The sequence below is a fragment of the Corella eumyota genome, chromosome 7, assembly GCF_963082875.1.
Source record: "Corella eumyota chromosome 7, kaCorEumy4.1, whole genome shotgun sequence".
In the NCBI taxonomy this organism is placed as follows: domain Eukaryota; kingdom Metazoa; phylum Chordata; class Ascidiacea; order Phlebobranchia; family Corellidae; genus Corella; species Corella eumyota.
In genome coordinates this window covers 2,394,842-2,422,796 of record NC_137496.1, presented here as the reverse complement: position 1 = coordinate 2,422,796, position 27,955 = coordinate 2,394,842, and the positions used below count along the sequence as shown (strand labels likewise).

Genomic DNA, 27,955 nt, shown 5'->3' with positions numbered 1-27,955 from the left:
CCTGTGCCTTTGAGACGACACTGTCTCTGCCGAGCAGTGGGGATCGAACACACTACCTCGCCGAACGTTGTCACGTCAACTATCCCACTCTGCTACCGGGGCGGCACTTTTAGTACTACTAATTCTAATATATATATGTTAGTTGTAACGTTTAAATATTCGTCAAAAACGTAAGTAACGTTTGGACACTTCTAAGTCGCTTTGGGCTTGCTTGGGATTTTAGCAGTGGGGATCGAACCCACTACCTCGCCAAACATTGTCGCGTAGACTATCCCACTCTGCTACCGAGGCGGCACTTTCAGTTCTCCTAATTTGAAGGTATATAGGTTGTAACGTAAACACATGTTTAAATATTTATTAAAAAGTTTTTACCTTCAGGGAATACTTGTCATTATCCTTATTTTCGCTGGGAATCGAACCTACGACTCATGGAGGACACGTCTGTCGACTTACCGCTTGAGCTACGGTGGTTGATCTTCAAGACCTGAATTTTTAAACGTACATTTGTTGTAAGGTTAACCTGCATATCAAATTTTTAAAAATTGTGTTTTTACCAGACTTGTTAATACTTACCAAGCGTGGATTCGAACCCGAGCAATCTGCCTAGCAGTCAAGAGCCTTAACCGTTCAGCTAACGAGGACGATGCGAAGTTACGCTTTTCTGAAAATATATACAATTAGTGTGATACGTTCAACAAAAAATAAATAAACACAAAATTGTTATAAAAAATTATTAAAACAACATATTATTAGTTTTTGTTTAGTACAATCGATTTTAGATAACAAAGTCGCAAAATACTAATGCACGTAAATTTGAAATAAACGTCATCTTAGAAAATTTTCTGTCGCAAATAGGGGGCATTCGCGTGACCTTTCGACTTGTTATTATTAAGCTAAATATTAATGCACGTTAATTTAAAATAAATCATAATTCCAACAAATAGTACACGTCGAAAATTTCTGACCCAAATTTCCAAATTTTTTTACCCTAAATTGACCCGAATTTTGTCAGAATGTGTATTAGAAGGTGCTGAATCGAATAAAGTGGCCACATTGCTTTATTTGGTGTAGTTTTCGAGTAATTTAACAATTTGTGTGAAAAAAGGCAAAAAAATGACAAAAAATGACGATATTTAATGATTTCTGGCCATTTTTTTTTAATTTTTAAAAAATTTGCGATTTTTCAAAAATTTGATTTTCGAAAAAAAAGGTTTTTTTTTGTATTTCTAATTTATTTTTTTTGCAATGTAAAAAGCAATATATGGGTAAACAAAACCAAAAGCACAACACTTAATATACCAATAAAGCAATGAATCTAACCTTTGGATAAAAGACGCAGGGCATGAACAAATGAAGGATCAACACTATCTTTTTCCGCCATTAATTCAGGCAAACATAAATCTTTTTGTCTTCCCTTTATACTTTGCTTGTGTTATTAGCAAATATTGCGTAACTTACACCTTCCACTGACTGACTGATAAGAAAACAACTTGTAAAAAACGAGAAAATTCATTTAAATTATTGCAGTCTTGTCAAAAAATATAATAACTAAACAGAAATTAATTAAGTTACTAATATTTTGATATATAATTAACTAAAAAGTTAAAACAGATATAAGTAAATAAAAAACAAAGCCAGGTTACCAGTGAAATATAAAACGCCACGCATGTTTACCATACTAAATCCTTTCAAGTATTTGACGTTAGCAATCTACTTTTAAATTTTTTGAAGTTTAAATTACTTTAAAATGGGATTTGGAAACCTTAAAAATGATGCTGGGTTAGCAGCTCTTAATAATTTCTTAGAGGACAAAAGTTACGTCGATGGGTGAGTGGTTTTTATTGTGTGGGAGATTAAATGTCCAAAAATAAGATTTTTTTGTATACGTTACTTTCCTTTTATAACTTAACCATATTTTACGTTTAAATAATATTGAATTTACTATTTGATTGTTTGTGGACGAGTATTAAACTGGTTTCCATGTTGTTAAACCTAATCAGGTAAGACTATCCAGCTTATCTTTACCTTTTCAAAATTATTTTAAGGTATGTTCCATCTCAAGCAGATGTTGCAGTGTTTGAAAGTGTTTCTGGAGCTCCAGCAAGCAAGTATCCCCATGCACTGCGCTGGTATAACAATGTTAACTCATACAAATCAACTTTTGGAAGGTAAATGTTTTTTTTTTCTGTTTTGGTTTTCTCAACTCAGAATAAAACTGTTGGATTTCTTACAATTTTCAAAATTTAGTCTTCCAGGTGTAAAACAACCAGTTGATAAATATGGGCCAAAGTCTGCTCAAAATGGCACAGCTGATGATGAAGAGGATTCAGATGATGATGGTGATCTTTTTGGATCAAGTGATGAGGAAGAGTCGGCAGAAGCTGCAAGAGTCCGAGAGGAAAGACTTGCACAATATGCCAAAAAGAAGGGAGCAAGTAAGATCATTTAACAAAAACTAAAAACCAATACACTCTTGGCAGTATTGTTTGATGGTCAGAACACTTGGCATAACTACATTATCCCAAACTGCCAAAGGCAACCCAAGATCGGGGGTAACAAATGTTATTCGATTGTTTAGGTCGTGAAGTTGACCTTTCCACATCCAGGATGTATAAATATATTAAATAAATTATTGTTTTATTCAATTAAGTTTAATTTCAGAACCTACTACGATTGCAAAGTCAATGGTTATTTTCGATGTAAAACCTTGGAGTGATGAAACTGACATGGCGTTAATGGAACAAAAAGTTCGATCCATTGAACAAGATGGTCTTCTTTGGGGGGCATGTAAGTCTGGATTTTTAGTTGAAAAACTATAAACAACTATGCTAATGTATGTGTTTAAATATAAATAAGACAATAAAAAATATCTTTACTAGTGAAAGAATATGGGCAGCGTGGTGTAGTGGTAAGAACACTTGCTACACCATACATGGGGTCGTGGGTACAATTCCCACTGACATTTGAGTAAGGCGCTATAAACTCCTGCCGAGCCAGCACTTAACCAGCAGTAAAATTATCAGACAATCATAATCTATAATAAATGTCCCAAACTGCCACAGGCAACTTGAGACTGGATCGGAGTAACTGATGTTACTTTATGTTTAAGTCGCGCGTTCGACTTTTCCACATCGAGGATAAAGGTATATACAAAAGGAAAAAAAAAAGACTTAGGTTTCGTCACTGTTAGTTTTTAATTTTCAGCAAAAAAATGTTTTATTTTTTAGCCAAATTGGTTGCTGTCGGTTACGGAATTAAAAAACTACAAATTTCTACTGTTATTGAAGACTTAAAGGTAATATTTAAAAATTGTTTTAAATAAAAAAGAAAAAGATATCCAACTTATTATTTTTTTTATAGGTCAGCACTGATGAAATGCAAGAAAAAATTTGTGACGACTTTCACGATTTAGTTCAATCGGTCGACATTGCTGCCTTTAACAAACTTTAAATAATATTTTAAAGATTATTTTGCTCTGTCAGTTTTTGATATATAAATAAACAAGTGAACAAATAATAGAGTCCTAATTTTGAAATAAAAGAAAACAACTTTTGAATATAGATATTGTTTAATATAGATTTGTATTTTGATAACATAAACAAGCAAAAAGTATTTAAGTCTTAAAACTCACAGTGCCAATGCAATATCGGGTATGGCCGCTTTCAAACAGTAAATGTTACTGATAACACATGCATACAGGCTTAAAAAAAACACATTTTGAAAGCATTTTAACCAGTGCTTATTAACAGAATTTGAATTTATAGAAAGCACTAGGTAAAAAAAAATTAAAAGCTTTTAATTTGTTTGAAAATATAATCAAATAAAAATTAAAAATGATAAAAATATCTAATTCATTGTTGTAATCAATTTTAAACAAAATATTTTATTAAAATAGAACTTACAAATTGCACCAATACTTGGTTAAAAATAAGTGAATTTTGATTTGATTTAAAAATAGAAAAAAATTTCTCTGAATATACAAACACTAAATATTTAATGAAATAAAAACTGGAGATTTTTAATTCAAAAAAACTCTGATTTTAACAATAAAACATTTAATAACAAACAAGCAACACTGTAAGCAGATTATTAATACAGTAAACTTAACAGAAAACGACAAAAAAAACACAAGGTACATACTGCAGAAATGAACAACCACTACCATAACAATAAACTTCACCCCCATATCACCCCAAACCAAACTTTAAATATTACCAAAAAAAAACAAAATGTGCCTATCCAAAAATGAGAAGACACCTTATTAAAAGTGATGTTAAAGGGCAAGGTGCAAGCAAATACACAGTAAAACATTTAAATAATGACCCCCTAGACTATTCGCGTTTCTAAGTGACAAAAAAATGTTTAAATTTATAAAATAAAGTAGACTTAAAATAGCGTGTGGTTTTTGCGAATTTAACAATGAAATTTTAACACGAATTGCTAGAAAACTCGATTACATTAAACAAAGTGCGTATGTTTTAAATATAGACAGATGAATTATTTAAAGTGATTGAAATTCGAATTTTAAATCAGCACAAAAACAGCTGTTATAATTTGGTAAATCCAGTAAGATTGACCTCAGGTAAAATAAAACAAATTTTGTTACAACTTTGAATCTAAAATCGTAACATATTTTGCTCTTTCGTAATTATAATGCCTATAACCTTAACGAGAATATGCAGTAAACAAAATGACTATAACGAATACTGATTACAATAACTAACAACATAGACGTAAACTAGTAGACGTACCGAAGTGACAACCACAAAAAAACATTCAAGCGTCCGTTAACCAAAACCTCAATTTACTCTGATGTGAATTTAAATAATTATGGAAACAAAAATAAAAAAAAACTATAAGTGCATACGAACAAATATTAGCCAAAATTAAAAACAAAAATCATGAATTCATTATATATACATATTACCAATAAAACTTTAGGGTTTTTAACAAATAAACCCAAAAAAAATTGCCACATATAGTTTCAGTATAAGTCTTGTCCTAACCTTGAAGTTATCCAAATTATTCACATTTTTTTTAGATTGTCTGAGATTTTAACTAACGACTTAAAGGTGCAAGAAAGGTGCAAAAATTAAAACTCCACAATAAAGTCAGACGACGCACAGTCTGTCAACACTGCTGATTGGAACTTGATTAAATAAAAATAAGAACAACGACAATTCACAAACAAACGTATCACATTACCCATGATAGGAACTAAGAACTGATTATTTTCGACGAAAAATGATCCAACAATGCAGCATTTCAGAGCCTCATAAAGCTTAAACAACCGAAATAGTAATATAGCTGCATTTCTGGGGTTTGATTCTCATAATTTCTGTTTAGGTCTACCGAATAAGCGTTAGTTTAAATTTATTGTCATCGTCAGTAAGCAAAAGAAGGAAATAATAAGCTCTTCAATTTTCCGATAACATTTTTTTTGTCTTTCGCAAAAGTGAACTGAATTTTTTGCAATTTTTTTTCAAGCTCCACATAGAAACAAAAACAAAAACTGATTGCACTTTAAAATCTATGACATCATCGGGTTTTTCTTGTCGGTTGATCGCCGTGATCTCCATCTAAATATGCGGAAAGTTTTGTCAATTATAATCAAACTTACAAAAAAATATTGTTTTACGTCGAATAATAATGAAGCGCTTTTTGCAATAAATTTCCAAAAAGTATTTCCATTAGAAATAGGCACAACAGCGAGCTATAATGGGACAGGCTATACTCGTAAAAAGTTTTTTTAAACATTAATCATTTATACTTCTATCCTTTTCCCTATATTTGACATCTTTGTCATGCAATTAGTATAACAAATGAACGTATAATAAATAGTGGTACCATAATTACGCGTAACGGGCTGTTAATTTAACCTAATTATAAGAATAAAAACCAGATTATTAACAAAAAAAAATACCATTCATAATTAATAAAGCGGGGAATTTTAGGGCAGGAAAAATTAAATGACTAAGTTAAAATTAATAGCACCAGCCTGCTGTATTTGCGTTTCAAAAATCGCGTTACATAGCGTTGAAGTTAAACAAAAATAGGTATACTTGACGACCAATGTGGTTTAGGAACGCTACTACAGAACGTTGCTAAGTTACATCGTGTTACCATTACACTTAATATGATTAATGTCTGTAATAAAACAACCATTTAATTACTGTTTAAAAGAAAAGCTAATCAAGGTAATAAACGCGTCGTTAAAACTGAGGGAAAATCAACAACAAAGAAGCAGCTTTGCATACAAACTTTTTAGGTGATTTACACATAGACATACACCCAACACCTGTCCTTTTTTACCTTACAAAATCTTAAATTAAAAAGCCCTTTAATACAAATTAATTTTTGTTTTTTTTAACTTTTAGCAAAACAATTTTTATGGAATTCACCTGATGGTGATCTCTGGCGCTTTGCAGGAAGATTTTCAGGAGGCCTTCCTCTTTCTGATGCAGAAGAGGAGTGTGCTACATTGGTGTTTGGAGCATCATCACTGGAGGAGCAACTTCCTGTGATCGAATGGGAGAACTCACTGGAGGAAAGAGAGTCACCTCGATTCCTCTTCGGAGTGGGACGAGGAAGATCTTCATCTTTTGGAGGAACACCAAGTAAAGGAGTGCGGTGATCTAGGGGAATGGGTTCACTCCATTCATATCTTCCTTCTGTTGGGGTATCCGAAGTAAGATCAAAGTTCCATTTCTGATTAAAGTTTTTCTGTTGTTGTTTTTGCATCTCACTGATCTCAGTTGCCAGTTCATCACTTTGCGAGTCCTTCTCAGAATCTCGACCGAACAAATTTCTTCGAGCTGACTTGCCGGTCGGATGTTTTGTGATCTTTTCTGGTTTACGAGGGGGTCGTTTTTCAGCCATGTCACCGTATAATTCACCATGAAATAGGGTCCATATTATTTAGCACAATTTTGATCAGTAACATTGGGGGTTAGTACAGTATCAGATTACAAAAAAATCATTAAATTTTTTGTCCACCCCTAACCAGATACTATTAAAAATAATAAAACAAATTAAAAATAAATAAAGCTATAGCAGTCACAATCCAAAAATATTGGCTGGTTGGAAAATTTGTAATTTAACATTTAAAAATTTAATATTATGATATATACCAAATTAAAAAACTGCCAAAAAAATGTCAGCCAGCCAGCTTAAATTGCTGCCATTAGGAAAAGCACAATAATATTTTTACAAACTCGAAATTTAATTATTTAGGCCATATTATTTTAAAAACTACCTGACAACGAGAGTGACAACGAGAAAACGCATACCTTTTTTAGGATAATGAAAATTTGGCAAGCTGACATAGTCTAATATTGTCTGTATTTTTAAACTGATTAAAAGTTGCTGTAACCGGCTTGTCAAATTGAGTAAAAAACAACTTAAAATGATAGTAAACATAAACGGCAGCAGTTTCTGACTTCAAAATTAACAAATGCAAATTTTTAAAATTAGGCTATGAACGTCTGACTTAAATTGACGAATTTAGATAGTCTGTAGTTTTTATATCACTTAATTTCGTCTCTACGCGAGCGCTTAATAATCACAAATTGTTTACCGTAGACAGGACGCTAGGCTAAGTTTTACTACAATAAAGAAACAACTTAGGCCGGGATTTTTCTCTCTCTTTAACGATCAGCAACAATTCTACACCGACTCGGTCTACGGTTTTCGAGTGATCTGATTGGTCGAAAATGCGTGGTAAATTATCCCGCCTGTTTTGGAAACGCTGGTAACCGGCACTTACTAAGACAAGCCGGGACATTACTGAGCGAGTAAAATTCGAGCATTTCTCCTTATTATTAGCAAGTTAAATACCTTTTGACCTCTTAAAAATTTACTACTCTACATATTGACACAACTTTGAGAGATTTACTTTTATTCGATAACGGAAAAACTTGTTAAAACCTAAATTTAGGATAGTTGATGTACCTTTAAAAAAGTTCTGCTTGTTTTAAAAACATAATTATTAGTAAAACATGTTAGTAAATGTAGCCAAATTTTCAAGCACAACTAATACACAAGCCAAAAATAAACTATGTACAAGAAAATTAAAGTGATATTAAATTCAGTAGTGTGGTTATAATGAAAATAAACAAAAAAGAACTTTCGAAAATCATGATAAAAAGTTAAACGATTTATTTACAGGATTTTCTAGATTGTTAATCAATTCCTATCGCAAACTATCAAAGAAAAACATAATTTGCACGAAAAAGTATGTACTACTTAAGAAAAGGTGGCAGTATACAAAATGCCAAATGAAAATTTTATGTACAAGCAATTTATATTAAGCTAACAAAAGCTTCTATACCAACAATAACTCATTTTTTATTGATATTTGGTCAGAAAATGAAAGTCAAACAGCTAACATTGCTACAAAATATTCATCCAATAATTATGTTGGAATGTTAAACAAAGAGAGAGGCTGTATATTCACAGTTGAGACTTTTTTACAAAAGAAGACAAGTTGGCTATGAACAATTTTTACAATTTATACAAGAAGGGGAAAGCGTTACCGAATACAAGAGAAATCCTGGTTAACTTGATTCTTTACAACATTAAAAATTAATATTTTTATGCCATGAAAAACAAATCAAATTCTGTAAAACGAAAAAAGAATAAAAACAAAATTTATATACATTAAAACTAATATGCAACAGCATTTAAAAAAAAGAAAAACTCGTTGAAAAAATATCCTTTGTTATTCACACACTTTGTACATTATACATTACCGGCATACATACAGTTCTCAAAAAAACCTAAAACCATTTTTTACAACAACAAACTCTTGTAATCTAAAATCTGGTAAAACCAATCAAATAAAAACAAAGTTCAAAATGAAAAAAAAATACTTTAAAACCTGGTTTATATAACAAGAGCCTATAACTTAACTAAACATGATAGGGGTACCATTAATATTATTCACAATTCTTTTTAAATTCACACGATCAACATTTATAAACAAAATCTACAAATAAAATTGGCATGAAATAGTTTTCGTGATTTTGCCAGACAGATCTTCTGCTTTTATACAAGAAATCACTAGCTTAAAAAGTGATAAACCAAAACCCCATCATTATATTACAAACGCATTCTATTTACAGAGTTGTACTACTCCTTCACAGAGGCCATCAGCTTTCTATAAAAATGTCACACCTTACGCTAGGTCCATTAGATCAGACTGTACACAAAACTAGTTAAGAGGTAAGATTAATAAATGCTAAGAAGTCGCATATTACAACAGAAGTGAAAAAAAGGCCACACAATATAAAAGATCCTATGTACATTATTATACATCAAATAAAAGAATATTTACATAAAAAAAATTGAGAAAAAATACAAACTTCGTATTGTTAATATATCCAAGCTATGCAACATTCGTAATGTACATTGCGCATTTTTGTACAAACTGTAAAAACGTCGAGTCAGGGTTTTTAACCGCTGTTGTCCAGCACCCAATTTGCTGTGGCTACTTGAGAACTGCTACTAAGATCAGTTGCTAAACTAGCAGGTGGAATTGGATTTCCAGTTTTCATGTAAAACTTTTCAAGTTTTGTGATAATATGTTTACCATATGTGAACTTGCGCAGAGCAAGAAAATGTGGCCGTATTTTGTGCATCAAAATCTTAAAAATAATATCAAGTCAGAATTTTAATGCTTTGTATAAATAGGGGTAGAAAAAAATTAAAATTTCCATCCGAAAAATCACCTTTTTCTGCTGTGGTTCAGCAACATCTAACATCTTCTGCACAACATAGTTAGCATACTGATCCTTCATCATTATAAATAATGCATCAGGTTCTTGACATACTTCTTCTATCAACCATAATCTGTTCTGATGAGATGAATGGCTCACACATTTCTCTATCACATTACTAGGAATAAAAAACGTAGTTAAGTTTCTGGGTATGGTAAAGTGTAAGAGGGATTTATGCAAGTTAAAGGAATAATGATGATAACGTCATATAAAGGTTAAATGCAAGATGTGCAAACCTAGATTTTTAAATAGGTTTACACAGTTGCACTTTACCCAGCTATGACTAAACAATAACTTAAAACAAACTTAAAGAAGTGTTAAATTTTTTTAAAGTAATTTTTATTATTTTTTTACTGAAGTTCTACCTTGCAAATTTATGTTGGCTCAAAGTGAGAAGTTTTCCTCTCAGCTCGTTGACGATCAAATTTTTATGTTCAGGTCTCCCATGTTCAAGTATATGTTGTATCACATAATTTCCAAACTGATCTTTCACCAACATTTCTGTATGCTGATATTGGCAAAATAAATAACGTAAAAAAAAAAATAAAACCCCAAAAAATGGCTTTTTCGGAAACAAGAAAAATGTTTTTTTAACCTGGTGTAGTTCCTCTAATATTGGCGCAGTCTGTTCCTCTGTGCATTGCTCTAATATCCTCTGCATTACTCTACAACCATATGGGTGTGAACATAATCCGACAACCTGATAACATAAAGAAAATATTTGGTTTATTTTAAGTAAAATTAAAAAGATGTTTATGTGTTATAGTTTGTAATGCCATCATATAAACGAGATAGTCAACATTATTTTCTGACAAAAATGAATGGATGTTTTAGTAAAATCATTTGGCATATTGTTATTACAAAAAATAAAGTAAAAATCTTGTATATTTATATACCTGCCCTTTGAAGCCATCTACAATAAACTGAAGGTTGGCAGAAGGAATACACTCAATACATTTCTGTACAACATGATTTCCATTCTGATCTTTTACACACTTCAGTAAGTGACCATCCAACTCCATTACAATTTCAACCTAAGAAAAAATAAAATTATCAAAAGTTGTCAATTTAAAGAAGTTCAAAAAATATTGAAATCCCAAAATACCTGCTGTTCCTGTGGAATGCATTCCAGTGCCTTCTGTATAACTCTACAGCCATACATTTGTAGAGCAAGCGGGAGTACATGTCCATGTATGCAGTTTGCAAGTGCCAATTTGTGCTCCTAAAAAAATGTTGAAAACAATAATTTTTTACTGAAAATATTTTTTTAATAATATTGTTTTAACACAAATTTATTAATAGACATACATATCAGTGGTCTCAGTAATATAGTTTGATATCAGGAGTCATTTCAGACATTTTTAACCATCATTGACCAATTCATAACACATATTAAGGATTAAAAAGGAAATAATTATAATCCTAACCTTGCATCCAAATTCAAAGAATTTCTGAATTACATAATTGCCAAAAACATCGGTCATAAGTTGGTATGAAGATCCAATAATTTCAGTAAAAACTAATTGTTTTTCAGGTTGGGTGGCTCTTTCCAACTTTTGCTGAATAAATCTAAATATAAAAGTTACTAATAAAAAATAACTTGCATACATTTTAGTAAGATTATTATTTATTATAGTTTGTGATGCCATCATATAAACGAGATAGTCAACATCATTGTCTGACAGAATGAATGGATGTTTTGTTTAAATCATTTGGCAACAATCAAAAAAAATAAACAGGATTTATTTGATAAAAACAAACAAAAATAATTTTCTAAATATGTTTTGAATTACGAATATTATGATATATGTTAGACCACAATTTTAATGTTTAATATTGATATTTACTATAAAATTTATGGCTTAATCTGATACAAACATTAATAATAATAAATTTATGGCTTATTAGACAATGGAAAATATTAATAATAAAAATAACAATATATTTGAACCAAAATAAAATTTGACACAAACGATAATTTACCTAGAGCCATGCTGGTCTTGTGAGAACTCGACAATGTGCCCAGTGAGTTCATGTAATTGTGGATTCGGAAGTCGATTGTTGCGAAAATCATCGAGTAATTTGCTTCTACCGGCTGACATCAGCAAATCCTTGCTATTAGGTGGCCTGAAATTAAAAAAAGCAAATTCAAAGACTTTGCTGACAATTATATTTAAAAAAATTACAAGTTTTGGCAAACCTTATTCTTGTAGGTGGAAACAGAGAACTGCCAGAACTTCCAAAAATACTCGAAGTCATGTACGAGCTTTGCCGATACTTTGATTCACCACCCGGAGCAGCAGAGAACATTCGGTTTCCACTTCCCCCTAAAACCAATAACTTTTTTATATTTTTTTTTATTAAATACACAAAACAAATCAATAATTATTTTTGTAATTGTTTATCAGTAACCGAAATGTGCATCATATATTCAGCAGTATCCATTGGTATTGTAACATCATTTAATATTGAACATACAAATTAAAAAAAAGCTTTTTTTTACCTAAAAATAAGTTGTTTGTTGGGGAGGGCATGGAGGGAGAAGGTGAGTTCAAGTTCGGATGGCCCATCATTCCCCCTAGTGGCCGAGGTGACTGTGCCTCCATCCCACCACCGGGTGATACTCCATAAAGAGACAAACCTCCATAGTGAGGCTTTGGTGGGTGGTACTCGGAGAAAGAGTCCCTGCGCTGCGGGGTTGAACTTTGACTCCCAATTCCTGAAAAAAGTCATTTTATAAAAAAAACACTTTTTAGACACTTTTTAAAACAATTTTAAAACACTTACCTGTTCCAAGATTTCCTATCCCAAGATTACTGATATTATTTGCACTGCCAAATACCCCAGTTGGGGGTTGATTGTAAGGGGGATTCCCTGATGGTATAGGGGTGCTCCCCCCACTTGCTTGGTTGGCCATCATTGCATTTGCTAGAAACAAGTTTTTTGTTAGTTATGCAAAAAAAGTAAACAATAAGAGGAAATGTGCGACCATTTTTTGACAATAAAAATCTCGACCATATGGTGGGCTGGTAGGACTAAAACAAGAACTGCCGTTCAGCAAAAAAAGTTTAAAAATTATAACATTACCTTGCTGGGTTTGATTGTATCTTAACATTGAGCCATTTGCTCCTTGAGGCACCACTAAAAAAAGATATTTATTAATTTTCTACATAGTTTTTAGGTAACAACGTTTAAAATTTAACTTACTATGTTGCGAGCCATTTACTATCATTGGACCTGGTGCAAATAATCTTACAGGGCCTCCTGATCGACCGTTGTTGATAATAAGAGCTCCTGATTGGTCGTAATATGCTGATGGAATCATCGGATAACCTGTTAAAAATAACAAATTTTATCTCTAGGTCACTTTATTCAAATTAGTTTTATTGTAAAAAGTCAAGAATAACATACTTGCAAGTGCCATGGCCTGGTTAAATTGGTTTTGTTGCATGGCAGCAAAGTTGGATAGAAGATCGCCCGACTGAGGACCTTCCGGAGGTTGTGAAGAGGGAGTATTAGAGCGCGAAAGAGGGGTGCGTGTCATGCCTCGGTTTGGCTAAAAAAATATATATTTTTTAGAAAAATGCCAAGAACATTTTTTTAAATTTTATAAAAAGAAATTAATTTTACCTGGCTTGTGACAGGAGATGAGGATTGTTGCGCTGATGCGGATGCTGCAGCTGCCACTTGTTGTTGGAGCACGTTAGGATACATCCCTGCTGTTGCTGGCCAACCTCCATAGTAAGGAGGAGTCATCATTGGAAGTTGGGATGCAGCGTTCGGATCACTGTAACCTAGAAAATAAGAAAAAAATTAAAATCAATTTATGGCCAATTTATAAACAAGGAAATTAACTAAAATTTAATTTTTTACCTGTCTGTGTGTTATTCTGTGCAGGAATTATGTAAGAGCTTGGTAAAAACATCCCAGGAGCTATCTGTTGTTGTTGGGCTAACGCATATTGTTGCTGCATCGCTAGTTGATAATTAGTCAGCTGTGCAATCTCAATAAAAATTAAAAAAAAAATTTATAAAAACGCAAAACATAATAAAAAAATTCCTAAACTAATCATAAGAATAGCATTAGAAGAAATACAAAACCATTTTTTTCAAATTTAGGTTTGAAATTAAAATTTCCTACGAGTTTTATTAAAACTTACCTGATGTTGCGCCACATAATTTTCCAAACTTAATTGTTGAAGTTGCTCAATTGTTCCAGCTCCCAGTGATGAGTCTGCTGATGGGTTATCGAGAGGAGTTGGGAGAGGATTGTTGATGTCAATGGAGGATGGATTTGAAACCGGAGGATCCGAAGGCTCACTGACAACAACTTCATCTTTCGTTTCTATCATTTTATTACAAAATTTTACAAAGTTAAACAATTGAGTTAATTTTAATTAACCGTGCTTTATTTTAACAGTAAATAATCAGCACAAATTTTTTTTTATTAAAACCTATTTATTCACTAAGTTGACAAGTTTAGTTAACAAAAAAAAAAGTTTATTATAAAAATCCCTAAACAAAGTGACTACACACGGTTAGTTTTTATTAAATAAAGTAAATTCTATTTGTTTTAAGGTCAGGTAAATACCACACTCTTGTGCAAATACAATTTATTGCACCTTGTGCAAATAAAATTTTTTTAATGACCTTAATTTAAATATTAACAAGGAAAACATAACCTATTTTTGCAGTAAATTTACAGTTTATTATAGGTATATATATATATATATATCCTGGGTTTGGTGACCATGTTAAACCCAAATAAAGGTGCGAAAAAACCCCAAAAAAAACAAAATATATATATGTACCTGTAACTGGGTTTGGAATACTGGAATCTGCCAATTCTCCAGGTTTAGCTTCCGGTGGTTGTGTGGATATGTTTTGTTCTGACACATTTTGTTGATCAACATTTTCCTCTGCTGTTGCCAACGCAGTTGGAGAGTTGTCGCGACTGTTTGATTTATTACTTCTAAAAAAAAAAATTATTTTTGGTTACTTCTAACTAACAGAACTATAAAAAATAAAATAACTTTATGAAATTATGAATGATTAGTTTTTGTCATCATAGGTTATCATATGCATCCACATGTATTTTAATTTTCAGAATCTGGTAAAGCATGAAATATAATCATCTGACAACTTACTATATACAACAAAAACAGTAAAAAAAATGCTTACACTGCTGGCTCAGGAGATGGCTCCACTTTTTCAACATCTTCTGAGGGAGATTGTGATTGTTTCTGCGTATTCTCAGTCGATTCTGGGTTAGTTCCAGGCTAGAAAATTTATTATTGTTTTAAAAATACAGTTACATAAGTTATGTTGATTCAATGGCTGAACTATTAGTTAATCAGTAACCACAAAATGTGCATCACAATATCAGCAGTATCCATTGGTATTGTAACATCATTTAATATTAAAAAAAATTTATATATATATATTATACAATATAAAAAGTCTTACAATTCCCATCCACCCCAATACAGATTCGTTTGATGTTGGGTCAGTTAGGTTTTGCATTGAGGGGTTGCCCGAGCCCCATGGAGCCCCACCTGACTCTCTACCCCATTGTTCGGTGCCTAGAAAAGAGCGAGCTTGGTCTGTACCCTGGCCCGCTTCACTGTTCCACAACTATATTAAAAAAAAAAGTTTTAAGTATTATTTTTACTTTCTGCATTCGCTAGACAAAATGTTTAAATATATTTTCTGATATTATATATATTTACTACTATATAAAATAAGAAAAGTCATCATAATACACATGAATCAACATACTTTTAATTCAGTATCTGGTAAAGCATGGTTTCTAATCATGTGACGATACATTTTATAAGATTATGATACAAATATTTACCTTCTGTGACATTGTTGAATCTTCTGTTTGACCCCAACCTGAAGTTGAATAATGTAAAGAACTTGTAGGTTGAGTTGGATTCATTGGGTAACGAAAGACCCCAGAAATATTATCATGTACCTGAGTTAAACAAAATTTTTACTGTGTAAGCACATGCATAAAAAATTGTTACAGAAAGAAATGAAACTTTAGCTGGCAGCATGGTGTAGTGGCCAAAACACTAGGCTTTACTACATGAGGCCTGAGTTTTATTCCTTCTTATGCTGTATTGCCCTTGGGTAAGGCGCTATAAACAGTATGAAATACTGCCGAGTCAACACATAAACAGCAGTTTCATTATCAAGCAATTATAATCTATAATAACCCAAACTGTTAAGAAGTTGATAAAAAAAAGGTTTTTGAAAAATAAATAAAAAACAAAATCTTCCCAATACTCACAGGAATATTAGGCCTTGTAGTTACAGTATTTGACAAAGTGCGATTATTTTGGCCGCTAAAACTACTTCCAATATCAGTTACAGGCCAGAGACCATTTCCAGTCCCTTGTCCTCCATTATTAGATCGGGCCATTTTACAATATTTACAATTGCCTAAAATTTATTTTTAATTATTAATTTTCAATTCAAGGTTTTAATAAAAAATATATTTTTGTTTTTAGTTGATATTTTTATTTTTTTATGCTTCTGTTTATTATATTTTTACTTTTTATATTTTTTTTTAGTTTTAAATAGACAGACTTTTAAACTGTCTAAAAATTAAAATAAAATATTTAACAGTCTGACAGTTAGATTGCAATAAATATACATTTGCCAAAGCTTTACAAAAGTAAAAATTAAAACTTATTTTAACTAACAATCCGTTTAGAAATATAAAAAGTTTATTTTATTTTTATTAAGTCAGTTACTGACCGAAAAACTGTCAAAAATAAACTTTCTGGTTAGCATTTATCAAAATAAAGAATTTCTTATCATAAACTTTGTAAGCAATTGACAGTTACTGTTTTAGTATGTGGTTAAGCAATTTTAATCATCTTACAAACATGAAAATATACAAAAAATGCTGCCTGCGATTAAAGTGCTATTTACATTACATCGCTAAATCGAATCTCCAAAAGTGATTTTTTAATGCCTGTTTAAACTACGAATATTTCTCTACCAAGATTATTACTGTTCTAATAAACAAACATAATAGTATGAGAATGCTTCATAGTTTATTTTAGCTGAAATAAAACATTGCTTACCTTCTTTTATTAACGATTAAGGCAGATGGAGGTTCCTCTTTTAAAATAGAGCGACCCGCTTGAGAACAAAAACATGGCGTATTGTTGTTTTTCTCGTGGACAATGCATTGTGGGTACTATACGCGCGCAATACCGTGACGTAGTTTATTTTGATATATTTAGTTCTTGGAACGACAAATCTTGGAGAAATGCATCAAAAATGCCAAATATTATGTTTACAAATTAAATTGTAAAGTTCTTAACAACAAATACATTAACTACTTTCCACAAATAGTTTATCCTCACAACGGGCCAATCTTTAAATAAACTAGTAAGATTTTAACTGTTTCTAAACGAACGCTTTTCCAAAACACAGATAGAGTAATAACTGAACTGTTTCAGAAAATACACAGTAATATGTGACCGTTGTGATTATAATATAAAGTAAATTTGTTGGGCAAGATATATAAATCGATAAATTGTAATACTTTAAGGTTACAACAGATGGACTACAAACATAAACACTTCACATACACAATAACGTTTTTAATGCGATTCCGTTACTACAAAAATTCATTCCTTGTAGTCCGCACAGAATGGGTAATATCGCATATTTCTGTTAAAAATAAAACAAATAAATAAGAGATCTTTTTAAAAAAAAGATGAGAAGTCTAATTATAGTTATTTCTACTTGAATTTAAAACACAATAAAGGTCAAATGATCTTACTTTCCTTTGTCTAAAGCCCTAAAATTTATGTTAAAGGAGCCAATCACTTTCATATCATTTTCTGTCAATTCAAAGTCAAAAATCTATTAATAAAGAGAAGAAAATAAAAAAAAGTGATTATTAGCCTAAAAAACATATCGAATAATTGTTTTAACCTTAAAATTGCCCTCAATACGCGAAGGTGTCACGCTTTTTGGAATAACTATAACGCCACGTTGAATCTGAAACCGTAGAACAACCTGAGCAACAGATTTGTTAATTCTTGAAGCAATTTCAACCAACAATGGTTCCTCTAGAAGACAAGGTTCGCCTTCAAGCGCCCTAAAACAAAAATAAATAGCAAATATACGAAATACAAATATAATTCAAGGTTAAATGCATAACCTCAAACATCTCGAGATCATACCAGGGTCTATCTGGAGACCCAAGAGGGCTATATCCAATCACAGCAATATTTTGCTTCTTACAAAACTCGACAAGATCATTCTGAGTCAGGTACGGGTTGAGTTCGATTTGATTGACAGCAGGCAGAATTGAACCATCTCGAATTATCCTTTGGAGTTGAAATTCGTTGAAGTTTGAAACGCCAATACTCTTAGCAAGACCTTCGTTTTTCAGTTTCTCTATTTCCTAAACAATTCAAGTTATAGACTAAATCAAAGTTGAAAGGTTTCTATTATTGGGTGTATAATTAGGCATTTAAAGACACAAAATAAAAGCAAAAAATCTTACTCTCCAGGTGTCCATGTAGTCAACGAACCCATCAATAAATTCACCGTCTTCATCTTTAGGCGTTGGGTCATTGTTTTTATTCTAAAAAGGAGAAAAAAACGTCATTAAGTCAAATTTACCCCGGAAACTTAACCCAAAACAACCTTTTTTGGTCATTTTTTTAATTCTATAGAGTTGAGTTGTCTTCGATTCAAACAGAAGATTGTCATCATAATTATTTAACATAAAAAGCAATTGCGTTTCTTTGATTATTTAAAAAAAAAACAGAATAAAAATCAAATTTAAACCATATTTAGTTAGTTTGATTCAACATTGCTTTTTTTAAAAATACTAACCACAAATGAAAAGGGGAAGTGAATTAAGTAAAGATCGACATAATCTACTTTCAACTTAGATAAAGAATCCATGAAAGCTGGTCTGACGTCACATGGAGAATGAAAAGTATTCCAAAGCTGAAAAAATACTAGTTTGTAAATGTGAAAGTCAAATCTGCCAACACTTACTTTTAATCTTATTTTAACATTTTAAAATGTTGTAATAATGTACACGATATAATAAATTTAATTACTATAAAGGTTTTGCAAGATCCTTTTTACAAATACCGGATATTATTTGGTCAAACTATTTTTTTTTAAAAATGACACTTAAATATTGAAATAACAACAACATCATTTCAAGAATGCATTTATGTAAGAATAAATATTGGAACATATTCTTTTTTATTTTCCATTAAAATATGGAGTATTTTAAAATAATGAGCAATAAAAATTCCGAATTAAAGTAAATTGTTTGTTTTTATAGAAAGCCTATTTCAAAACAAAATAAATAATATTTGATAAGTATGCTGAAAATGAATTTGAAATCGGTTTCCCTATCTAATTTAAACCATATTAAACAAAATAAAATGATTCAAGTAAATATAAAACCGCAGTAAAAACATATTCATATTTTTTTTTTAATTTATCCATCAACCTAAAGAACATTAAAAATATCTTGTAAGATATATATATATATATATATATATATATATATTAATTAAAAATAAAACCTTGGTTGTTATAAATACATCTTCTCTTTTTATTATTCCTTCTTTAATTTTCTTCTGAACCGCACTACCAACCTCGCTTTCATTAAAATAAATAAAAGCTCCATCAAAATGACGGTAACCAACATCAATGGCATGCTCAACAGCTGCTTGTACGTTTCCCTTTTCTGACTATACCAAAAAAAGAAAAAATATTATACGACTATTGCTTATATGATTTACTAAAAAAAAACAAATAAATACAACTTTGATGTTGTTTTATATTTGTGCACAAACACTTTATTTATTTACTTTCCATGTCCCAAGTCCAACCATAGGAATACAATGTCCACTGTTCAATTGAACAACTGGTACTTTCATTTTGTTAGCTTCTTTGTAATTATTACACTAACGAAATGCGAGTAAGCCATCTGGACTCGACTTTTATATGTTAGACAACAGCGTCGTCTCTTAAAGACTTCTTCAGTTTCATATTACAAACCTATTCTTATAAAACGCTATAAGCGTCACCGCCCCTTTCTAGAATCAAATAAACTTTTGCCATTTAAAATTATCTTAAAAATTGCAACATTGTTTAATTAATAATACAAATTTTTTTTTTGTTAGTTTTTGGATTATTTTGATTTATTAACGAACAGGATAGGATGATTAAGTTGAAATAGCCTAAATTGTGTTTTCTTTATGTGACGCAGTAATTTAATTTTACTTGTACATTGCCTTTACCTGTAAAGTGTACATTTGCCTTTACCTTGTACATTGTCTTTACCTGTAAAGTGTTATTACTAATTCACCTTGATTTAAAAGTAGGCAATGTTTTTACAAGCAAATCTTTTAATGTCTTTTAATTTCCCTATGTTGTTAAAGTTGTAATTAGTTGTGTAACGCACGCTAAAGTAACATTAGTTTATTATTAATATAAATGTCTGGTAAAAATTTGAATATTATATGCTCGACGCTCTGTGTAGAGTTTTTATTGTCGGGATCACTACTTATATAGTTTAAGTATTAAGGGGTTACCACTAGTACAGTTTATATAAAGTGTTTTTGGTTGTTATTCTTGTAGGGTCACCATTTGCATAGTTAATTGTTATTTTAGTTTGATTGACAGAGTTTATTTTTGCTATTAATTTATTTAAGCCACTCGTTGAACATTACTAATTAATTAGCTAATTCAGACTACTTGATTGAATGTTAACAGTCACACTTTTATTAGTGAAACCGCTTAAACTTGGCGATACACAATTACAAATGCGAATAATCGCAACGTTAACTATAGGTTTAACACATAATCTTTATCTCACTGAATATTAAGCAAAATAAATTAAATATATATAAGCGATTGAATGACTCAAATTAGGGAAACAAGTGACGTGTCGCGCGATATAAAATGATAATTGATTGACAGCACATTCCGGAGTTAGTCCATAAACACATTATTCGTGTTTTCGTAAATCGTTTCTTTCTGATGCGTCAGCGTTAACCCCAAATACAGCTGTATATCTTCGAGTTAATTAGGTTCTAACTGATATCGTTATTACCGCACCAGGCGCTGCAGAACTGAATATAATTTATTAACAGTTATTAGCCACGTTGATATTTTATTTGCAATTGCTAGCTTCGAGTTGTTCCTACATATAATAAAAGCGCCCTTTAATGTGCCATCTCTCATATCACTCCGTATCACGTAAAGGGATTAGTTGCACAACAATCAATTCCACACCTGCAAGGAAATTGAGCTATTGAAACATCAATACGAATTGTTGTGAAAAACAATACAAAATATTTTTAAAGCTGTTTAAAGCGTTTACTACTCGAAATAATTTTTAATTCGATAAATTTACAGCATAAGTAAATTTATTTTAAAAAACTGCATATTAAATCTTTAAAAACTTTAAAAAATTATTTTTTTTAATAATTTACAAACAAAATAAACACTATTTATTTAAAAAAAATAAATACCCATTAATAATGCCAACCAGCTCCCTTCCTTGCCGAAAGAAAGTTGACTTTTAGAGAAAAACATTTTTTAGTTGAGTTTAAAAAAATAAAAGTTTTTAGAGAAATTTTTTTTAGTTTATTCTTTTCTTAAAAAAACATTTTTTAAAGTTTTTGCATTTTGAGGGAAAAAAATAGAGTTTTAGGTTTTTTTTATTTTTAGAAAAATTTTTGAGTTAGAGTTTTGCTAAAGGTGTGCTTTGGCCTGATTTGCAGTAGGAAAAAATTACAGTTAGTTTTCTAAACAAAGGCACTAAATTTTTCTCAATCGGGACATACTTTATTTGGAAAATATACTGCGATTCATTTACTGAGAAAAAACGCCGAATTGTTTTCAATTGGTACATCCCCTACTTCTAAGGAAATTGAGCTATAGAAATAAGAAAATTGAGCTATAGAAACATTAATACGAATTCTTGCGAAAAACAATAAAAGATATTTTAAAGCTTACGGTTATAGTTGAGTGAATAGAGTTATGTAAGTTAATCTAAGCATAGCCTCGTGACAAAATAGGAAAAGAGCCCCTCAGCCTAACCTGCTTTTACTCACTTTTCCACAGTCAGGCGAACAAGCGTGACGAGCTACTGTAAGTTATCTTAAATGTTACCCATTTACTTATATACCGGTTGATTTATTTTTACCAAAGAGGCGTTATTACTAGGTTGCTCACGTTAAAATAATATTAGTCTTTAGTATGTTTAAATATATTACGCACAAGTGTATTATTAGAGCACCAACGTAAAACCAAATGCTATAGTAGTTGTGATAGTTAACTTTTTAGTAGATAAAAATTTGTGTTTTATTTAGATGAGAACAAGGTACCTAATTTTTTCGATTCTTGTGAGTGTTGTTTACATTGGTATTGCAATAAGTTTGCTTGGTAGACCGAGGACAAGCTCAATAAGGTAAGTTTTTTAACCTTTTTATATCGTAATTAGATTTAACAAGCTTCATACATTGAAATCATTTTTTTAGTATACGAATTTATTAATAAGTAACAAACCATTATATTTTACAAGTTTGTGGTTTGCTAACATACCTTTGAATTTAAAGACTACTAAAGATATACTGTTCCTTCCAGGATGTGTTAAATAAACATAATGTAAATATTAATTCAATCAGTAGCATGTTAAGTATATATATTTTTTGATAGATTATTATTTACATGTAATTTATAATGTAACTAATATATTTATAATAGGTCGATATTAAACTCTAAAAATCCAGAGAAACATAAATGTGACGGTAATGATGGTCCACAAAATAAAATCACGCTAAAATCTGAACTTGAAATAAAACCAAGACCAAGGTTTAATTTTAAATTAGAACCAGAGATTCGTCTAAACTCTTCACTTAGCTGTAACTCAATAAAAGGTATTAATTAGCAGATTTTAAACCACATTTAAATATACACTTGTAAACCTAAGTTTACCAACTATTCAGTGATATCCAACAAAAAAAAAATTATTCTTTTATACAATCTGCAGCCAATTGGAAGATGGTATTCTTCATAAAATCAGCAATAAATTACGTCAGCCGACGTGATATGGTTAGACGCACGTGGGCCTCCGTAAGCAAACTTGATGACGTCACCTTTCAAACCATTTTTGTGGTCGGGTTCGATGGCAATGATAGCAACATACTTGTCGAGGAACAAGAAAAATACAACGATATTTTACAGTATAATGGCTCGGATAATTACGAGTAAGTATTTGCTTGAAATGGGTTTCAAGCCAACTTACAAGAGTTTAGAAATAGGCAATGTTTTACAAGCAAATCTTTCAATGTGACGTTTTTCTTGTGTAGTTAAAGTTGTAGAACGTTGTCTAGATTTGTAACGTACACTAAAGTAACATTAGTTTATTTATTAATATAAACGTCTGTTAAGAATTTGAATATTATTTACACGACGCCCTGTAGAAACAATTAAGGAAATTGAGCTATTGAAACATCAATATACAATGTTGTGAAAAACAATAAAAGATATTTTAAAGCCTACGGTTGTAGTTGAGTGAATAGAGTTATTAAAGTTAATCTAAGCATAACCAGAATTGGCTAGACCCAGAATTTATAATTATAGTTTTTTTTTAGAAACATCGCTTTAAAAACTTTAGCTGGAATGCAGTGGGCATCCGATAATTTACCTAAAAAATTTTTCTACTCCTCCGGAGACGACGACTTTATTTACGACCTTCAGTTGGTGAAAGAAATGGTCGAAACAAATCAAAAAGTTATGACTTTAAAGGAATGGCCGGAATATCCAATATTGTGTATGTACGGGGTGCTGCCCCAGCCACAACTTCCACATAGACATAATACAAGCAAATGGAAAATATCCAAGGAGAATTACAAGTGGACAAAATACCCGAACTCCTGCCTGGGTGGATTATACACGACCAGCGTATCTGTAATAGAACAACTCTATTTCGAATCTCGTATTTCAGAGCCCCTAATTGTTGATGACGTATGGATTACTGGTGTGCTTAGAAATAGACTTGGTATGCCTGATGAAATGGTAATATCATATACAAAAACGTTAGCCCATCATACGGGCACCGACTCTGGTAGTACAAATGTTCCACAAAAAATTAAAGCTAAATGGGAACAAGTATATACAACTTTTAATCATAAACAAATATGTATAAACCCAAAGTATAAATGAGTAAGCTGTAAAGGTGCAATTGTTATTTCACTATGCCCTAATTCTGTTAAATTAGGTACATTTGTTTAGCAATACGTCTATACATGTCTGTTTGTTGTACATGGATTTATAATTACGTTATACAGACTAATCTTTGCGTAGGACAATACTAAAGTACGGGATGCGGGATAGTGCTGGGTCGTATGTAAACGTTAACATAAATTCGCGGAATGCGGGACGGAATTTTTGTACTTTTCTGCGAGATGATTGCTGTAAAGGGCTAAAGGATGATGTGGAATTGACTTTAAGGGCCAAGAAATAATGCAAAATTGAATATAAAGCACAAGGGAAGATTGGGGAAGGGTATGAAAATTCAGTTCTTTTTCGTATTCAGCGTTTTTTTGTTAACGTTTACATACGGCTTCAGTATTTCCCGCATCCCGTATTTTAGTACTACCCTTTGCGTACCCTTCTTATACAATCATCAACTTTCTATTCGTTATTCTTATGGGAAGTTGAAACAAATAAATATTTATTAAAAATGTATTTTGTATTTAAAATATAAATATTATTTTCAAAGTTCAGTAAAAACTTTTGCAATTAAATTGCCTTGGAAGTTTTTACTTCATAGACAAAATAAAATTTATAACTTTAATTAAAATTTTTGAACAAAATAAAAAACATAAATACTGCAAAAAAATGATTGCAAAATAATACATTTTATAAAGGTATTAAAATGATAAATAAACAATAATCAAAACATAGTGCAAAAGTGAAATTATAAGTTACAGAAATATTATAATATTTAGTTAATTATTGATTATTTTTTGCCAAAGCTTCTTGCAGAAAATTGTAATAGTGTTTTGCCCCACTGTTCATCCTGAATAAATGTAAAAATTTTATTAAGTTTTTACAAATTATTTAAATTTTGTAACTAGTTAGGTTTACCTTTTTACTTACCAAATATCGTCTATTACTATACTGTCATCTAAAGTATTTAACCAATCATTAGCATTCCATGAAGAAATCTAAAAAAATAAATTATTTATAAAATAGATTTTTTAAATGTTTTGGTGGAAATCGAACCCAACATCTTAAGACTTGTATGAGAACATGCAGAAATTTAATCAATTAATTTTTTTACCACAGTGCCGTTATGTAATACCACCATCATTTCAACAGGAAATTGGTAAGATTTTAGAGTTAATTTGGCAAGTTGTGAATATTTTGAATCATTTTCTAAAGAAATTTCTTTTAAATCATCGACAAGAGACCAAGTGCTAAAAAAAAATCCAAAAACACATTAATGATGGATTACAAAAGTTAAGCGATAACTGAATAAATACAGGCAGTCAATTGAATAAAAGATATGATAAATAGCCCTTGAACAAGAACTGCACACAATTAAAAGCAGACAATAAAGTAAAAGTTTATAAAAGAAAAATGCCACCCAAGTAAACATTATTTCACTCAATTTACTAGAACCTTATAAATTGCTGTTGTAGCAACTCGATAACGGGCAAACTCTCAAGAGCAGTATCTCGAAGAGTTCGCCCCGAACCTCAGCACGATTGGTCATCCAACGCACCCCACAGCACCACCTGGTGGATAAGTTTATTCTCGATTTGGCCAGCATCGAATGCTTTTTTAAAATTGAGGTATGGAACCTAGAATTAACACAAAAAAATAAATTTAACAAAGAATTTATTTTATGTATTTTAAAAATCTATAGAAAAAAATTTTTACCTTTTTAAAAGGGTAAAACTCCTTTTCAATTTCATTTTTAACCTCACTCTCAGTAACTTCATCATTCCATTTTATTTTATCTAAATCAAATTCAATATCTTGACCAGTATTCCACAGCTCACTAAATAATTAATGAAAAAATTAAATTTAAAAAAATAACCTTTTTATTATATTATTACTGACACAATTTACAAGCTATATATATATATATATATATATATATTACTTTTTACTTATATTTACCTTCTGTTTATAAATGTACCATCTTCATTGTATAACAACATGGGACTAGAAGGTGCAATATTCTTAATATTCATTAAAGGAATGAAACCAATATCCACCTCCATATTACTTCCTTCCTCCCCTTTATTCTCCCATTCCATATCAACATTTAACTTTCTGAAATAGAGTTAATAAATACTGAAACCTGTAAAAAGCTTTATAAAGCATTTATGGTTAAAATCTGAAAACTTACTGTTGGGTTACAAAAATTAAAACTAAAATATTTAGATTAAGAATAAACGTGACTTATACATACTTTTAGTAGTAAGCTACAGACATAAAGAAAATTACACTACACATTTCTACAAACAATATACATAAAAAAAACTTTGTGTAAGTAATTTACCTGTCATTGGGAACAAATAAATGAAATTGTCTGACGTGAGATCCGTCCCTTGATATAATAATGTTACCAGCAAACTGGGATGGGGTAAACCAAAATGGTGAATTTGGGGATTCATTTAACTGGAACTCACAATGAAATCTAAAGAAATAATATCTCATTTATTGAATAAACTTTCTTATGTTAAAAAGCAATACAATAAAAAATTGGATTTTTTACCTAAAATAAATGTCCAGATATACTTCATTTGATGCTCTTATAACTGCCACCCCACCTTGTGGCGGAAATCTCATCATTATGAATGGACGAGGGTGAAATGTGGACAATACTTTAAACACCACTTTTTCTATTTTAGTTGTAGGATTCGGTGGGCTAAAATATATTTTAGTTATAAACTTTATTTAGCTTAAAATTTGACTAATACTGTGTTGCTTTATAAAGTAAAGCTTTCACTACAAATATTATAAATAACCACAAATAAATAGTATTGTAGTGAAATTTTACTTTTGTGAAAAAACTTTTACTTGTAAAGTATGCTGTGTTGTTCTTCATTGGATTCTAAAGCAGGGATGAGCCAGTAAGGTTGATTTAGTTTTTGATTTTTGCTGTGCGGTAGAAAAACTTTAAATTCCTTGGTATACATTGTTATATGGGGTTTGTTGACTGTTTTCCAAGATAGCAGACCGGAAAAACTTGAAGAATATTTAAACTAAAAACAAATAACAATTAATTAAATTTATATTTACCATGGAAAATAAGAACATTTAAATTGGGAATAAAAATATAAATATTTAAATTAATTTTTTACAATCCAATTTATTTAATATAATTTTCTGATAATTATAGGCTTAGATAAAACCTTAATACATTTATCTTACTAATGGGGTGCCAAATGCAGAATTTTTTTGGGTCTGACTCATTGATGATAATGTTAAAGGTTCCATTTGTGTTTTTAGTCTCAATATTTCATCATTTTTGGGGTCAAAATGATCAGTTTCTACCTCTAATGTTTTGGAAATTTCAACATTGCTGTCCACTTGAAAATAATTTAAACAGTAAAAATTCATAAAAAAAAATACATTAAAAAAAATGTTAAACTGAATTTAAATATATATATAGAAAAACATTACTTATTCTTTTATTCTTACATTTTAAAAGAATGATTTCTGCAATTGCTTTAAACTCATGGATGTCAATTTTTTGATTTTTGTCCAAATCAAAATTTTGAAATAATTCCAATTCTTCTTTTGTAATGTCAACATTATCAATTTTAGCATTCTGAAAATATTTCAACAACTAATTAAACAATTTAAAATTTAATTTACAGATTAAAGTAAACTCAATTGTTCACTTACATCAATGACGTTAAGAAATGGCTCAAAATACCCGCCAATCCATATTGAAATAATAAGAATAAATATCGAAGTTAACAGCACAATTAAATTAAAATTCATAATTGAAAAACTTAGATTTTGTTAAACGTTATCACATCTTATGGCCTAAAAATCTGAATCTATTGTGCAAATAAGAAAAAAAAATAGATCACCTAAAAAACGAATAAATAAACACACTATCTTAGGTACATAAGCTAA

The 27,955-nt window shown here is 30.5% G+C and overlaps 6 protein-coding genes across 7 annotated transcripts; 2 read left to right on the top strand and 4 right to left on the bottom strand.

Annotated features, from left to right (window-relative positions):
• Window positions 1-1,684: 1,684 nt before the first annotated feature.
• Window positions 1,685-3,548, top strand: LOC145759420 (elongation factor 1-beta-like). The gene is made up of 6 exons (XM_082573252.1): window positions 1,685-1,827; window positions 2,046-2,168; window positions 2,248-2,435; window positions 2,662-2,787; window positions 3,228-3,295; window positions 3,361-3,548. Exons 1-6 carry the CDS (start codon window positions 1,748-1,750, stop codon window positions 3,448-3,450), a joined length of 675 nt encoding a protein of 224 aa, XP_082429378.1. The 5' UTR covers window positions 1,685-1,747; the 3' UTR covers window positions 3,451-3,548.
• LOC145759421 (uncharacterized) lies at window positions 3,511-7,004 on the bottom strand. Its single transcript, XM_082573253.1, has 2 exons — window positions 6,402-7,004; window positions 3,511-5,579 (listed from the first exon to the last, which is right to left on the bottom strand). Exons 1-2 carry the CDS (start codon window positions 6,877-6,879, stop codon window positions 5,539-5,541), a joined length of 519 nt encoding a protein of 172 aa, XP_082429379.1. The 5' UTR covers window positions 6,880-7,004; the 3' UTR covers window positions 3,511-5,538.
• Window positions 7,005-7,887: 883 nt separating this feature from the next.
• LOC145759418 (pumilio homolog 1-like) lies at window positions 7,888-16,987 on the bottom strand. Of its 2 annotated transcripts, none has more exons than XM_082573249.1 (23): window positions 16,873-16,987; window positions 16,071-16,222; window positions 15,633-15,752; window positions 15,242-15,409; window positions 14,957-15,054; window positions 14,587-14,747; window positions 13,936-14,120; window positions 13,650-13,779; window positions 13,407-13,570; window positions 13,188-13,332; window positions 12,984-13,109; window positions 12,864-12,917; window positions 12,564-12,704; window positions 12,280-12,495; window positions 11,977-12,103; window positions 11,760-11,903; window positions 11,204-11,345; window positions 10,882-10,998; window positions 10,673-10,810; window positions 10,372-10,476; window positions 10,142-10,284; window positions 9,729-9,894; window positions 7,888-9,644 (listed from the first exon to the last, which is right to left on the bottom strand). In XM_082573249.1, the coding sequence occupies exons 2-23, from the start codon at window positions 16,200-16,202 to the stop codon at window positions 9,453-9,455; spliced, it is 3,114 nt and encodes a 1,037-aa protein (XP_082429375.1). In that variant the 5' UTR covers window positions 16,203-16,222; window positions 16,873-16,987; the 3' UTR covers window positions 7,888-9,452. The 2 variants fall into 2 exon arrangements, with proteins under 2 accessions (XP_082429375.1, XP_082429376.1); XM_082573250.1 differs by having other exon boundaries at window positions 14,587-14,744.
• A 359-nt stretch (window positions 16,988-17,346) lies between these two features.
• Window positions 17,347-19,716, bottom strand: LOC145759080 (aldo-keto reductase 1B-like). The gene is made up of 8 exons (XM_082572821.1): window positions 19,648-19,716; window positions 19,360-19,527; window positions 18,647-18,763; window positions 18,312-18,392; window positions 17,986-18,209; window positions 17,735-17,900; window positions 17,580-17,662; window positions 17,347-17,467 (listed from the first exon to the last, which is right to left on the bottom strand). The coding sequence occupies exons 1-8, from the start codon at window positions 19,714-19,716 to the stop codon at window positions 17,425-17,427; spliced, it is 951 nt and encodes a 316-aa protein (XP_082428947.1). The 3' UTR covers window positions 17,347-17,424.
• A 2,038-nt stretch (window positions 19,717-21,754) lies between these two features.
• LOC145758960 (beta-1,4-mannosylglycolipid beta-1,3-N-acetylglucosaminyltransferase brn-like) lies at window positions 21,755-24,677 on the top strand. The gene is made up of 5 exons (XM_082572658.1): window positions 21,755-21,937; window positions 22,159-22,256; window positions 22,553-22,725; window positions 22,839-23,055; window positions 23,443-24,677. The coding sequence occupies exons 2-5, from the start codon at window positions 22,159-22,161 to the stop codon at window positions 24,011-24,013; spliced, it is 1,059 nt and encodes a 352-aa protein (XP_082428784.1). The 5' UTR covers window positions 21,755-21,937; the 3' UTR covers window positions 24,014-24,677.
• A 13-nt stretch (window positions 24,678-24,690) lies between these two features.
• LOC145758958 (selenoprotein N-like) lies at window positions 24,691-27,867 on the bottom strand. The gene is made up of 12 exons (XM_082572657.1): window positions 27,719-27,867; window positions 27,512-27,641; window positions 27,242-27,399; window positions 26,888-27,072; window positions 26,583-26,735; window positions 26,367-26,504; window positions 25,982-26,137; window positions 25,739-25,859; window positions 25,478-25,659; window positions 25,137-25,272; window positions 24,953-25,020; window positions 24,691-24,872 (listed from the first exon to the last, which is right to left on the bottom strand). The coding sequence occupies exons 1-12, from the start codon at window positions 27,815-27,817 to the stop codon at window positions 24,806-24,808; spliced, it is 1,593 nt and encodes a 530-aa protein (XP_082428783.1). The 5' UTR covers window positions 27,818-27,867; the 3' UTR covers window positions 24,691-24,805.
• Window positions 27,868-27,955: the final 88 nt, after the last annotated feature.

Bases quoted from the DNA above. Each gene is read 5' to 3' on its own strand.
- LOC145758960 (XM_082572658.1), top strand. From the start codon at position 22,159: ATGAGAACAAGGTACCTAATTTTTTCGATTCTTGTGAGTGTTGTTTAC. The intron at 22,257-22,552 runs GTAAGTTTTTTA...TATTTATAATAG, and splicing joins CCGAGGACAAGCTCAATAAG to GTCGATATTAAACTCTAAAA. The intron at 22,726-22,838 runs GTATTAATTAGC...TACAATCTGCAG, and splicing joins TAGCTGTAACTCAATAAAAG to CCAATTGGAAGATGGTATTC.
- LOC145759418 (XM_082573249.1), bottom strand. From the start codon at position 16,202: ATGGCCCGATCTAATAATGGAGGACAAGGGACTGGAAATGGTCTCTGG. The intron at 13,333-13,406 runs GTAAAATTAATT...ATATTTTTTTAG, and splicing joins CATCTCCTGTCACAAGCCAG to CCAAACCGAGGCATGACACG. The intron at 10,999-11,203 runs GTTAGGATTATA...ACATTTTTTTAG, and splicing joins TCTTTGAATTTGGATGCAAG to GAGCACAAATTGGCACTTGC.
- LOC145759080 (XM_082572821.1), bottom strand. From the start codon at position 19,716: ATGAAAGTACCAGTTGTTCAATTGAACAGTGGACATTGTATTCCTATG. The intron at 18,210-18,311 runs GTAAGATTTTTT...TGAATTGTTTAG, and splicing joins ACTACATGGACACCTGGAGA to GAAATAGAGAAACTGAAAAA. The intron at 17,468-17,579 runs GTAAGATCATTT...TATTTTTAACAG, and splicing joins AGGGCTTTAGACAAAGGAAA to AAATATGCGATATTACCCAT.
- LOC145759420 (XM_082573252.1), top strand. From the start codon at position 1,748: ATGGGATTTGGAAACCTTAAAAATGATGCTGGGTTAGCAGCTCTTAAT. The intron at 2,169-2,247 runs GTAAATGTTTTT...TTCAAAATTTAG, and splicing joins TACAAATCAACTTTTGGAAG to TCTTCCAGGTGTAAAACAAC. The intron at 2,436-2,661 runs GTAAGATCATTT...GTTTAATTTCAG, and splicing joins TGCCAAAAAGAAGGGAGCAA to AACCTACTACGATTGCAAAG.
- LOC145759421 (XM_082573253.1), bottom strand. From the start codon at position 6,879: ATGGCTGAAAAACGACCCCCTCGTAAACCAGAAAAGATCACAAAACAT. The intron at 5,580-6,401 runs GTGAATTCCATA...CCGCATATTTAG, and splicing joins GCGCCAGAGATCACCATCAG to ATGGAGATCACGGCGATCAA.